This window comes from Tamandua tetradactyla, chromosome 8, assembly GCF_023851605.1.
Source record: "Tamandua tetradactyla isolate mTamTet1 chromosome 8, mTamTet1.pri, whole genome shotgun sequence".
Classification (NCBI taxonomy): domain Eukaryota; kingdom Metazoa; phylum Chordata; class Mammalia; order Pilosa; family Myrmecophagidae; genus Tamandua; species Tamandua tetradactyla.
The window spans coordinates 95608090-95621914 of NC_135334.1; the positions used below are offsets into that span (position 1 = coordinate 95608090).

General features: G+C 44.8%; 1 protein-coding gene across 5 annotated transcripts in view; it reads left to right on the forward strand.

Annotated features, from left to right (window-relative positions):
- NAV2 (neuron navigator 2) overlaps positions 1 to 13825 on the forward strand; it is a 390205-nt gene that overhangs the window by 349939 nt on the left and 26441 nt on the right. For all 5 annotated transcript variants that reach the window (XM_077114211.1, XM_077114212.1, XM_077114213.1 and 2 more), the window contains 5 exons: positions 910 to 1055; positions 3849 to 4021; positions 10547 to 10700; positions 11784 to 11946; positions 12686 to 12786. In XM_077114211.1, the coding sequence (XP_076970326.1) occupies positions 910 to 1055; positions 3849 to 4021; positions 10547 to 10700; positions 11784 to 11946; positions 12686 to 12786 (737 nt within the window). The remainder of the gene's footprint in view (positions 1 to 909; positions 1056 to 3848; positions 4022 to 10546; positions 10701 to 11783; positions 11947 to 12685; positions 12787 to 13825) is intronic.

The window sequence follows — 13825 nt, forward strand, 5'->3', positions numbered from 1 at the left end:
AATAATAAGAATGGAAAATACAGTGATAGCTGACATGTATTGAGCACTTACCGTGTTCCAAGCACCATGCTGTGTTTTGATTATTTAATGAATTATCTCATTTTCTTTCAACAACAACCTATGAGAATGATAGTGGTCCTCTCCTCATTTTACTGATGGGAACACTAACTTTCAGAGATCAGTTGCTGGCTTGCCCAAGGTCATAGAATTGGAAGCAGCAGAGGTGAAGTTAGAACTGAGGTCTGTCTGCCTCTAAGTGCTCTGAAAGACAGGCTCTAGGTACAGTTCTGTACTCTTGAAGAAAACTGTCTGTAAGCTTTATTTGGGGGATCGTTGTTATTTCAGACGATATTATTTCCAGAATCACTATTATTGTTTATATCAGGCCTCTGAAAAAGTGGTGATGGAACTGAAATAATAGAAATTAGCAAAAACTTGCCAGGCAGAGTAGAGGAGGGGAGAGCCTTCCTGGCAGAGGAAATAGCATGAGGCCTTGAGGTGAAATAGGCTTGGCATTTTCAAGGGGCTGAAAGAAGGTTAGTGCAGCAGGAGCACAGGGAGCAAAGGCGAAAGGGGCTAACAACTAAGGTGACCATTGCCACAATCCAAGAACACATCTTAGTGCCTATCTAAAGCTTAAGAAAGCTGGTATTAGGGAAATTATCTTTAAGCCTCCCCAATACCTGTTTTGGAATATAAGGAGAGACAGACCTCATTTAGTTGACCAAAGAGGACACATCACCCACCGGACCAAGGATCTTAAAACCAGCAGCTGTGGAGAGAAGGTGATATCTAAGTGACATACACCTAGGACTCTCATGGGGGTGGATTTAGGTTTAAGGGTCGTTCTCTGGGACAAAGGAGTGGGCTAAAGTTGGCAGCTGCTGATATCCTACCTTGGGTCTCCAGGAAATGGTACCTCCCAGTCTGCAGACCTCCGCATCCGCCGGCAGCACTCGTCCGACAGCGTCTCCAGCATCAACAGTGCCACCAGCCACTCCAGCGTGGGCAGTAACATAGAGAGCGACTCGAAGAAGAAGAAGAGGAAGAACTGGGTGAGTGTACATCAGAGACTCCTTGGTACTGACTGACAAAGTCAACCTCAGAACCAGTGTTCCTGAAGAATCCCAGGTAAAGCCCGAGCTAGCTCTTAACTTCAGAACGTAGGCCTTTGGGAATGAGCCAAGGAAATGGTCTGGGATAGGTCTTACTAAAGTCAGTGTCGGGCTTAGCCGAACACTAAGATCTATAAGATAACCACCATCTTGTGGTCTTTCTGTTTCATGAGGCTTTATGTAAAATAATCATCTTTCATTTCATATGTGTCATTTCTTCCTCATCATACGCTGACTATAAAGTTCTAGGGAATAGAGCAAAGATACTCGTACGTGCTTTCTTCTTAGTTCAGTTAGTTCTGAAATATTTCTTTATGTTTACTATAGTTAACCATGACCAGTCCCATAGTTAGTCATAACCTTTATCTGTTTATTTACATAATTACCTAGGATGACATCAAACTTACCATCCCTTTGAAAAAATCTTTTGACCATGTTATATAAGTGAAAGTTTCATGATTAAGATGTGGGTGGGCACAGGGGCTCAGTGGCAGAGTTCTCGTCTGCCATGCCAGAGACCCGGGTTCAATTCCTGGAACCTGCCCATGCCAGAAAAAAAAAAAGATGTTGTAAGTTAGTGAGTGCTTCTAACCAGGCAAGTTTAGTGAAATCAGTCTCCATTGCAATGGCTGTCCAGGTTTCTATGATCCCAACAAACTACTTCAATTTCTTTGTAGTGGAGTCTTAAATGGTTTTTTCCACTCTCCTGGGAAAATCCCTGCCCCCTGCATGCCCCATTTTTTTAGTTCTGCTGTTGGGGCTGTGGAGCTCTGATTAATTTTTGCTATTCGTTGTCTTCAGTGCAGGGATATTCCAAATTGATCAGAAGTCAGCCAGTGTTCAAAGGACCCCCTTTGTCTTCATGGAAAAAAATTGTGTGTTTATAGCAGCTTTAACATCCTCATCCATTCCATAAACTCCCCACTCATTTTGTGTTATCTTGGATGGGTGGCAAGGTCTGCTGACAGAGGAGTTGAGGATTTAATCATTTTGCTTATTGATGACTTGCACTGAAGGCAAGCTTAAAGTCCAATTCAATGTGCTCCTCTCATCATTCTGATTACATTTTTTTCTTTAAGTTACTAATGGCTTTTAATCAACTCATTTGCTATGACTTAACATATAGGATTCGTTTATTTTTCTGTTTCAAGAGTACTGTTGATAAATATGATCTGATTTGATTATCAAAGTGATGAGAGAGAATAAGAGTCTGAACAATGGTGATTATCCATTTTCTTTGATTGAAGGAATAAAACTTATTTTGCTTTAAGATAACTCTTGGTTGTCAGAGAAATAGAGGAGTTTTAGGTTATCCTCAGATAACCCCAAAGTTCTTGTTCCACTTGGCATTTTACCAGAAGCGGAAGCAAGGGCTTGCATTGATGGCTTGCATACCAGTTCCTCTGTTTCTGTGACTACTCTCTGGAAATATGATTAAAAGTAGGAAATGAAAGAAAAGCGGGATCTAGAATCACCCATAGATTGGACATGAAGTTGTTGTTTTTTTTTTTGTGAAACATAAGTGGGAGAAAAAAAACTCATCAGTTTGCAGAATGCCCCATTTTCTGAACTTCTCAATGGTGAAAAAAAAAGCCCAGAAAGTATTTTAGAAGGAAAAGGACTTTAGAAAAAGGAAATTACCTTTTAAAAGACCTTTATTCAAAAAGAAACACTATTTTGGGGGGCCTAGTAAAACATATACTTATCACAGTTTGGGGGGAAGATATTTCACTTTAATTCTTTATGTTCTCATTAAAATTTTCAGATCCATCTCATGATTTGGGGAATTTGTGATGTACCAGTTCCTTTTTCCCAATGTAGTTAATATATGTCGTAAAAATAACTACATTTTTTGAGTAATAAATGAGATGGCTAATTCTCTGCTTATTATATTATCTTCTTTATATACAAGGACAGCAGGAACTCCTAAGTAGATATGTCAGAGAGCTAAATAGCTTTTTGAAATCAGTATAGCAGTGGAGATACCATTGCTGAAGGAAAAAAAAACCATGCTGAAAAAAGAAATTAAAGCCTAGAGAGCTGACTGATAAGAGGCAAGAAGACAGGGAGAGAAGCACAGGAAGAAGGAAAGGAGAACTCAGATTGTAGGGGACTCCCACACTAGTCTTTCCTTTCATAGTGGAAGAAGCCCCAGTGCTTTTTAAGATTCATGTTCCAATGGATACCTCTTCTGTGTGTGGTGTTTATTAGCCATGTCGTGCTTTAAAAAGTCCAAAGCTTTCCCTGTCACTGGCTTTCTCTGTTAAAAATTGTCTTTTTTCCTTCCCCTTCCCCATTTTTTGCTTGCGTTTTCTCTGGCAGGTCAATGAGGTAAGCACGACCAATTTTAATATCAGATACCAAGCTAACCCATCCATTGATATGACTAACCTCATCCGCATCCGTCACCATGTCTGAGCATCTTGCTTTGTTGCTGTGTGTAACCTCACCTTGCGGACATCCATCTGCTGAGCCAGGCTCTGTTTTGCTGTTGGCATCTAGTCTGGAACCAAGAGTAGGCATGGAATGTTACCCACAGGTCCGGTCCTTCGAGCTGCAACACCCGATAACTCTTCCCTTATTGCACTGATTTAAGAGAGCTGTTGGGAACCTTTTTCACTGTGGATGGAAAACACAGGGGAATTAATTGCTCTTTTGTTTGCATGTCTCTGTTTTGCCAAGGCCTAAGCAGTGGTTGCAGCCCCTGTCAGGCTGACAGTCTTGTATATTCAGTTACGCAGCTCCTTCAAGCAAGCGTTTGGAAAGAAGAAATCCCCCAAGTCGGCGTCCTCTCATTCAGACATTGAGGAGATGACAGATTCTTCTTTGCCTTCCTCACCAAAGTTGCCACACAATGGTTCCACAGGTTCCACCCCACTGCTGAGGAATTCTCACTCCAACTCTCTGTAAGTCTGTTGGGGTAACCCTGGCCAGACAACAGCTTTGGCCCCTGAGACCCTTCTCAGGCGGGAATGGATAGGAGGCCTTTATGTTATCTCTGTTCCGTGGGAACCCTTTATGTCTTGCTTTAATAAGACTGTGCATATTCTTTCAATGTTTTAGGACTTCTGAGGTTGAAAGAGAAAAGAAACTTATGTTTAGTTCCAGCTGTGTCGATAATTAGCTCCCTGGCCTTGAGAAAGTTGTTTAACCTCTCTTTCTTTCCATTTCTTTACATGTTAAATTGGGATAATGATTGTCTGCTTATCATATCCTAAGGAACAAACAACATAAATGGACACAGAACAGCTAGAATCATCCTGACGTGAGAGGGAAATGAGATTCTGGGTCATTTGAGTGATACCTGGAGAGGTCATACTCTTATTCTTTAGTCAGCATTTGATGTTGACTATTTCTCTGAGGTCAGGATTTAGAAATTGGAAGTTTAAGAAACAGAGACATTCATTTTGTAAAATGATTCATCACTGTGAACTCCCCTAGTAAATTTAAAATGAGTCAGTTTGTACAGATCTCTTCAGGCACACAGCAGTACTGTTAAGTGAGTCACCTGTTTCTCATATGGCATTAGTCTAAGTACTATCCCCTTTGGCTACCATTTACATAGAGGAGACAAGTCATCTGCTCTCACCCCAGCCAACCTCCCATAGTCTGCCCTGATTGTCCACCATCCATCCATAGAGAATGATCCATGTGCCCTTTCCAAGACATTAAGGACCAGACACTAGAGGCAAGGTCCACCATCAGGGATGGGTAGGGCCCTGAGTATCAGCTCAGAAGATAGCAGAGCTGACTCCTACAGCACTAAGGAAGGCTGCCCTGCCCTGCCCTGCCCTGTCCAAAGAGGTTCAGCTGTAGGGACCAGCAGAGGCTTCAGTGGGTGGAATTCCATTTGAGACTATGGTATAGGAGGCCAAGAATGAACAAGAAGAACCAGGAAACAAGCAGTCTGCAAGGAGAGGTATCAGTGATATGAGACAGTATCTGGGAAGAGAAGGGCCCTGTAGCCAATAAGCTAGGGTTAGAAAAGAGAATACGTTGGTTATATGAAACTCAGTTTCCTCATGTGTAAAAACAGGGTTGATGACATCCACATGAGTGGATTCCTGTAAGAGCTAAATTAGATATACCGAGGGCCCCTTTCTTCTCGTCCCGTCTTCCTCCAGTCTCAGAAGGCCAGGTGCATGGAGCCATCCCTGAGTCCACTAACCCAGCCAGGCAGCTGAAGATGGCAGCCTGCCCAGGTGTCCCAGGCTCTGTCCAAGTAACCTGCCAGATGGGTGCAGGAAGTACAGGCAAGAGAGTTGGCCTATCCAGAGGCCAGTTTCTCTAGTACACCAAAGAGGAAGTAGAAGGCAAGACACAAAGCCCAGGACCGAGGCAGGCCCAGTCACTGGCTCCATTTTACCTAAGGAGCACCCTAGTAAGAGAGCAGCCTCAGCAAGGGTAAAATTCTGAGTGGAGGGAAGGAAGAGGAGCACCGAAAGACTGGACTTCACTGTGCCCTGCAGTGCCTGGCATGGTGCTGTGTGTTTTCTTGAGTGAAGGGTTAGACAAGTGGCTGTCAGTGTGTGTCCTGTTTGATCTTCAGGGTGCCTAAGGAGTAAGTAAAGGATAAGTTGCCTGTGACTCTTAACACATGCTGCCATCCATCCCTAAGCGCCCCGATTCAGTTGTTTCCTGGCAAGGAACAAAAGGAACTCATTGTCTATTCTTTGTTTCTCGACTTTAAAATTTTTATCTGGCAAAACCTGTGAGAGCAGGGCACTGCTCTCGATGTTCAGAAGAGAAACCACAGAGGATGTGAACCAGATCCCCCTCCCCTAGGGAGGTTAGAGGCTAGTGGAGACATGACACAGTACAGTTTATTCAACTTCTGAGCTTCCACTCTGTGCCAAGAACCCTTCTCGGCTTTGGTTACCACAGTGGACAAGAAAGATAAGTTCCTGCTCTGGCGGACCCAACATTCCAGGGTGGAGACAGATGTTAACTAAGTCCCTGAATAGGCTTGAAAAATCAGATAGTGCTAAGAGTTAATGCAGTGAATTAAAATAGCATGTTAGAATACAGAGTACCTGGGTAGCAGCTTCAGTTTAGATGGGGCTGCCAGGAAAGGCCCTTCCAAGGAAGTGACATTCGGCTGAGATCTGCATAATAGGGAGAAGCCGCTGTGTTGGTTCTGGTCAGTAACCTTAGCCGCTGTAACAAACACGGTGCCAAAGCTCAGTGGCTTATTTCTGATTCACTCCAAACCCAGCGCCGAGATCTCTAGGCAGCAGGGGTGCTGCTGTGTCATGATGGAGGCACCGAACTCCTGTGCTGAGTGTTCTGTGTCCAGGAGAAGGAAGGAGTGGGGAGAATCCTGCATGAAGGTTTTATGGGCCAGCCCTGGAGGAGGCAGACGTGGCCTCTTCTCCCAGTGCACGGACCAGGACTCAAGCCTATACCACCTGCAAGGAAAGAAGTGAACTCCGTGTGCCTGGGAGGAAAAAGAAATGGGTTCTGGGGGACATGTCAGCCTCTGCCACCCCAGTGTCACAGTGATCAGGGCAGGCATCCTAACCAGATAGAATGAAGAGGCTGAGGTGGAAACGAGCGTGGTGAGTCTGAGAGATGGAGGGATGGTCAGCGTGACTGCCACAGGATGGACAGGGGGAAGTGGGGGTGGGAGGCAGGTTCACAGGGTTAGGCAGGGCCTGATCGTATAAGGCTTTGAAGCCAAAGTAGAGTTGGATCTGCAGAGTGTGATAGAAGACACTGCAGAGTGTTAAGCAGAAACATAAGATAATTTGAATCATTGTTTCCTAAAGATCAGCCTCTTTGTCCTGTGGATAAGGAATGTAAGGGAGCAAGAGTGGAAGAAAGGAGGTGATGTAAGGGTTGGATCCCACTCTCCACCTCACCCACGCCATGCCAGCCACTCTGACCTGCCTGATATTTGAATACTCCGGTCACTCTTCCCACCTTGAGGCCTTTGACCTTGCCATGCCCTCTGCCTGGTACACTGTTCCCCCAGACATCCACTTCCTTCAGGTCTCTGCTCAGCGTTGTCTTATCAGTAAGGCCTTGCCCAACCAGCTTGTGTAAAATAACACCCCCCACTGCCAGCCAGCACTCCCTGTCATCCTCATTCCCTTGATTTGTTTCTCTACATTGCACATATCACCGCCTGACCTATAGATTCTCCTTGTTTATTTGTTCTTTGCACTTCCCTGGCCCCAATCTACAATGTAAGCTGAATGAGAATAAGCTTTGCCAGTTTTGCCAGCACTCAAATGTCTGGTGAAATGAGTGAGTGACTGATGGTAACAGGGGGTTCTGGATGGATTTAGGATATATTGTGGAAGAAAAGTCGATAGCTTGCACGGTGAGGGATCAGATGTGGTGTGTAAGGGAAAGTACATAATAATCCCTGGGTATTCCTACATTTGCACGTTGAGTACCTGCTAACATAGAGACATTGTTTCTGGGATGGGAGTAAGTGGAGGATGGGAACCTCTGGTTTGGCCATGTTACGTTTGAGATGCCCAGTAGATTTCTTTGGGCAGCTGCTAAGTAGATTCTCAAAGAGAGATGCCTGGATGGAGTTCTTAGAGGTACAGACTTGGGAGATCTGAGTTCATAGGTGGTATTTAAGACTGGGTTGAAGGGAGATGGAGAAGAGCAGAGCGAAGGACTGAGCTCTCGATGCTCTGATATGTAAAGTTCAAGAAGAGAAAAGTGGGAGCAGCCAGGGAGGTGGGAGGAAACCCTAGAGATAGGAAGCAATAGCTGGGCCAAATGCCTCTTGGCAGCCAAGTAGAATGAGGAGAGAGGGAAGACGATGCTCTGCTGTCTGTGTAGGACTCCCAGGGACTGTGAGCGTGACCTCTCCTTCCAAACCACTTTCCCCATAGGGATTGGGCGGGGTGGACTCCCCAGCCCTTTCCTTACATTCCATAGCATCCGTGGATACTGAAGATGTTTGTTTTGGTCTAGTTTTCCAAAGGGTGGGCAGAGAACAAATGCTTATTTCCAACCTTGAAGGGTTTGTAAGAATGTGCAAATCTAGATGTGAGAGGGAGTTCAAAGAAGAAACCAAAGGCAGAGGAGCTGGGGCTTAGAAAACTTCCAACCCTGTGGGCGAAAGAAATGGCAGCTGTGGGAAGGCAGTGATTTCCCACACTCTAGGCATTTAAAATTAGGTATGCTGCCAGCCCTGCTTTGTGCTGGAATAAAGTAGTAGAGACTGAGTAGAAAAATATACATTGAGTTGTTTTAGTAATTGGTTCCTAAAGTGGACAGGCATTTATTGAGAGCCCACTCGGTATAGCTGGGGAGCATGGGCTTTGGAGGTAAGCAGATCTCACGGGCTTTCCTGATTCCATCACTTTTAAATACTGTGACCTTGGGCATGTTGATCTTCCTGTGCCTTCGTCTTCCAATTGTAAAACAGAGATAATTATAGTACTTCTTCGTGGAGGTGGTTTATTAAAGAAATAATATGCTTCAGGTGGCTAGCACAGTTTGTTCCTGCATTCATGAAGCATTTGCTGAGCACCTATTATGTATTGGGCAAAGCAGTCTGGCACTGAGAGTGAACAGAAAAGAATCTCGGCCCTTCAGGGAGCCAGGTCCAAGCAGAGGGTGGAATGCAGTACAACTATCGTGTCATGGCAAAACTCGAGCGAGACAAGAACTGAAGGGGAGGCAGGCTTTGTCTCAGTCCATAGACAGAAAGGCTAAAACTTAGCTGAGGTGCTGTGAAATAATTTTTTTCCAACATCATCTCTGTGTCATCCTTCTTCTGTGGCCTCGTACTTTGCTTCCAAGAGCTGGCCCGTTTTAAAAGCGCACAGGAGGACCTTGTACAGTTACTCCAAATGCACACTTTCTTCATTTTAGTTTGCATCCCTTTGTAAAGTCACTGGCTGAGCTTTGTGAAGGAACCCACTTGATGTATCCTGGGAGCAAGAGGCAGAACACCTGGCCCCAGAGCACTGGGCAGACCAGTTTACCATGGTGTGAACCAGAGCAGACTGTTCTCTGCAATGAATTGGAGCCTTCAAGAGCTGAGCAGGGCATGGCTGGGCCAAGACTGATGTGTCACGATGGAATTTTGTTCAGGCGTCATACTTCCTGTAAACTAGGAAATCATGGTCTTCTCAAGAAAGAACCAGTTTTCACACATTCCCCCAGCAAAGTTCCCAAACTGAAACAGCTTGGCTGTGTGGTTAAACCTTACAAACCAGAGGCTATTCAAAGCACAGAAATGAGAAAGAAAGGATGACCCAAATTCTAAATTCATTTCTGTCTCTATAACCCTTTTAGGCCCAAATCTGATGATCTTGTAAGTGTGAAACAAGAATAATGATGATATTTTCAGAAAGTTCATACATTGGGGGTTTCTGATTTTGAAGCTGAGTGGCTTTCTTGGAGACTGACAATTATTAAAAATAGAAGCTCTTTTTATTTATCAAGTAAGACAGTTCAGAACAGGTCAAGAGATAGCAATAGAAAGATTTGGTTATTTAGGAGTTAAATTTTTCTTCTAATCCTTTCCGCCCCTGAAATACAATTTTGTCTATTTTAACATTTCATAAATGGTTTTCCCTTGGCAATTAAAATTTCCACACCCTCAACCACTTTTTCAGGTCAGTTTTTTTTTTCTTGGCTCCAAATCCAGCATTTGGGTGTTTGAAAGCAAGCCTGTATGGTCTTTTATGTAGAGACCATCTCTTCCATAGAAAATTATCTTCAGCTTTAGAACTTTTTGAACTTTGGTGTTTTTTTTTCTGTTTTCCATCCAAGAAATATTAGAACTTTCTATTCTGGATCATCCCTCACTCCAGATTCTTTAAAATTAATTGAACTGCTTTTTTAAAAAAATAGAATTATCGTTTTTAATATTGTAATTCCTCATGACTTTTATGATCTTCTACTTTATGCTGACCTGTCAGGTAGGTGTCTGACCGAAGAGCAAATCTAAGTAATCAAGTATAGGAGTCCAGCATAGAAGTAGCCCTGCATTTTTTGCAGAAAAGGGGACTAAACAGCATCCCATGATCACCTTGATCTGGCGTAAAGCTGAGAAAGGATGATTACTAGCCAAACTGATGCAAAGTTTTCATGTAAAAGTTTGGATTTTCCTTGCTGCATCATCTCTGGTCTCTAACTGCCCTACGGTGTTTCTTTTCCTTGCTGTAAACCTGTTAAGAAGTGCTGAGGAGAAGAAAGGGGAGCTAAAGAAGGCTGTTGTCCCTGGATGCTTTTAGAGGAGTGGGCTAGGAAACAGACCAGCTCCCTCTACCCATATCTTTAGAAAGTTTCTTCTTCTTCTTTTTGGCAAGTGGAAGGAAGGACACGCCGGGCAGCTGGTTATACGTGGCTGCTGCTGAACAAACCTGATGGTTGGCATGGATCATCATTGGTCAGTGGGGAACAAGAAGATATACTCAGAGCTGCTTTCATCAGTAGCATCCTTCTTTCCCTAGCATTTCGGAATGCATGGATAGTGAAGCTGAGACCGTCATGCAGCTCCGCAATGAGCTGAGAGACAAGGAGATGAAGCTGACTGACATCCGCCTGGAAGCTCTCAGCTCAGCCCACCAGCTTGACCAGCTCCGAGAAGCCATGAACAGGATGCAGGTGAGAGCCAGGGGCGTGGGCAGTGCCGCCATGCCCAGGAGCAGCTCTTCTCCTTTCCCAGCCTCTTTCTCTTTCAGGCCCTCCACTTGTTTCTCAAAGACCAGACTTCCCAAAGTGTACCCATGCCCCTACCTTGCATACAACTTCCAGTGTTTCCTCATGGCCTCCTGCCTGACTTCACCTGACTTTCACCCTCTACAGGCTCTATTTGCTCTTAGTCACTCACCACTCTCCTTACCAGACTCCACTCACTAGCCAAGCAGAGCCACTGACAGTGCCGTTAGCATCCCCTGGGAATCCCTGTTTCATATTATTCCCTCTACTGGGAAGGGCCTTCTGCAGATCCAAACTGGATCCTTCCCTAAAAGAAGTCTGATCCTCCTTCTTGCCTTGCCAAGTCCTTCAGCTGGACAGGTTAGTGCCCTCATCTGATTTCTTATAGATTTGTTCTTACGAGCCCTCCCACCCTCTGCCATGGATTGAAGGCATTTAGGTCTTTTTAGCTATTTGTAGTTGCATCCCTGTCTCTGGACCTAACAATGGTTTTCTGCATATAGTTGGTGCTTCATAAACATTTGTTGCATGAAAGACTGCTGTGGTTTATGCCAAATGGGCAGCAGCATTTCTCAAAGGGGGTTCCCTGGAACACTGGTTCCATGAGAGGCTCTGTGAAAGGAGAGCTCTTTGATCAAAATATTTGAGAATTGCTGCCCATGCCCCTCTCAGAAATTCATAATGCACAGTAGTTCATTAAAGGCTCTGAGAAGTCCTGCAGTAAAGAAGCCTATCAAACCCACAGTTTCTCAACCATATTACGTTATAAGACTCTCTATTACTTAATTTCCAGGCAAGATTTTGGGAAACATCGCCAGTCTTTTCTGAGGCCAGTCTCTCAGAGGATGGACCCTCCCCTGCCAGACATGCCTTATATACACAGCAAAGGCTGCAAACACTGTTGAGTCTCTGGTGGTGCTCCTTACTTCAGCTTACCTGTGACAGCCATTTGGTCCTTTCAGGAAACTTTTAAATTTGGCCTCCCGTCATATCCATCTAGTAAATGAGCTTTATCCTTAATCTTTACAGAGTGAAATAGAGAAGCTGAAAGCTGAGAATGACCGACTAAAGTCAGAGACTCAAGGCAGTGGCTGCAGCCGGGCCCCCTCCCAGGTGTCCATCTCTGCTTCCCCAAGGCAATCCATGGGCCTCTCCCAGCACAGCCTAAACCTCACTGAGTCAACCAGCTTGGGTGAGTGTCATCGCAGGGCTGGGGGCATGAACGGACCTGCAGCTGGCCTGCAGGTCTCCAAGCAAGAGTCCCAAGCTAAGCAGATCAACAGATCAAATGGAGAGGCAACAGGCGTGTGTGCACTTGGGGTGTATGTATGTGTCTGGGTGTGCGTCTGCTACCAACATGAGCCCAGCCGTTCGGCTGCTATCATGCTTTGCTCCAGCGCGCCAGATTTCTCCAAGCCGTGAACGTGGATGCCCTCGCCCACCATGCTGAGTTCTGTTTGATCCATTTTAAGAGGCTGACCTGCAAGCTGAATGCTACATACAAACCCCGTAGTAGCAGGTCCCATTTGGGGCAATGGCTTGGTCCTTGATCTTCCTGCCTTCAGGATGGATTCCAGGCTGGCGCAGTAATCAGTGAACATGACCTAGGTTCTCTTTGTAAGCATATTGAGGCTGACGCTTTTATTTATCCATGATGCTGCTGTTGCTGTCGTTTTGGTTGAGTCTCTCCCTCGCACTTCCATTTGGCAAGGTGCATCGTCGGCCTGCTGGTTTCTTGGTTGGTCCACCGTTGGTTTCTGTGATGCATCCTCCATTCTGCCCTCTTCCCTTCTCCTACACCCCACCCCACTTCCCCTGCACCCCCCGACACCTGGTTTGTCCCGCTGCTGTACCAACAGGCAGCGGGGGTGTCAGGAAGCCAGCTTTGCTCTCCCCATGTGCCTAAGGCTGTTGATGTTTTCCATTCGCAGACATGTTGCTGGATGACACTGGTGAATGCTCGGCTCGGAAGGAAGGAGGCAGGCATGTTAAGATAGTTGTCAGCTTTCAGGAGGAAATGAAGTGGAAGGAGGTTAGTTGGATCCCTTTCCTGCTCTGCCTGCCCCTTCTCCAGGTAGAAATACCTAGTTTAGTGACTTAATCATAAAGCCGTATCACCTCACAGCCTAAGGAGCTACCACTGATGCTTTTCTTGACTAATCATAATTCCCAGCAGCGTTTTGACACAGTTAAAGTAAGTAAACAACCCTTTCCCTTTCATGTTTGAGAGTTCTAATAGAGTACTAAAAATGGTCCCATATTGCATCCTCATGTAACAATCTACACACTAACATCGATCTGAAATGGCTTTTCTAAATGTGATATATTCCCAAAATACTTCAAAGTACTTCAAAGGTACAGAAATAAGCTGACCAAATGCACCAGTTTTATCAGGTTGTGAGAGGCTGCAAAAGAAGTAGACACTGAGGAATAGATCGTCAAAATAATGGTTGGAAATGAAGCTGGTAGGCATTCTGACTTGCCAAGGCTTGAGGAATCTGAATCCCCCAAATATAGTTCCTGTTCTCTTCCACAGTCTAGGAGACTCAGCTACCACCAGAGGCTATTTTGAGATGGCCAGGGTGTACAGAGGTTCACAGCTGAATATTGATTTTTAGTCCTTTAATCCAAAGTGTGCTGTGAATGAGCATTCTCAAGTAGAAAAAGGCCTCATGAGTCATCATTCAAGTTCATTTGAGTTTTTTTGTTATTTCTTAGTATTTCTAGCCAACATGCTCTTATAGTTTCATACACCTGGGGAAATTACAGTCCCCACCAGAACAAAATACCTGCAGCCAGACTTTACCAGGGCATCCCACTTTGTGGCTGGCTCTCACTTAAGAGAACGGGTCCAGGATTTTGGAGCTGCCAGCAAGTTCAAAATCACCTAGCCTAGAAATGCGTAATAAATAGCTTCATATTTTTGTGATAGGCTTCCAAGGGGAAAATTCATTTTCATAACCAGGGCCATGGTTCAAGTAAACATAGAGGTGAACATGTTAACATGTTTACATATGAACAGATCTTACACTTTACAAAATTTTACAAGCCACTTTCAAAAAATTGTGTTC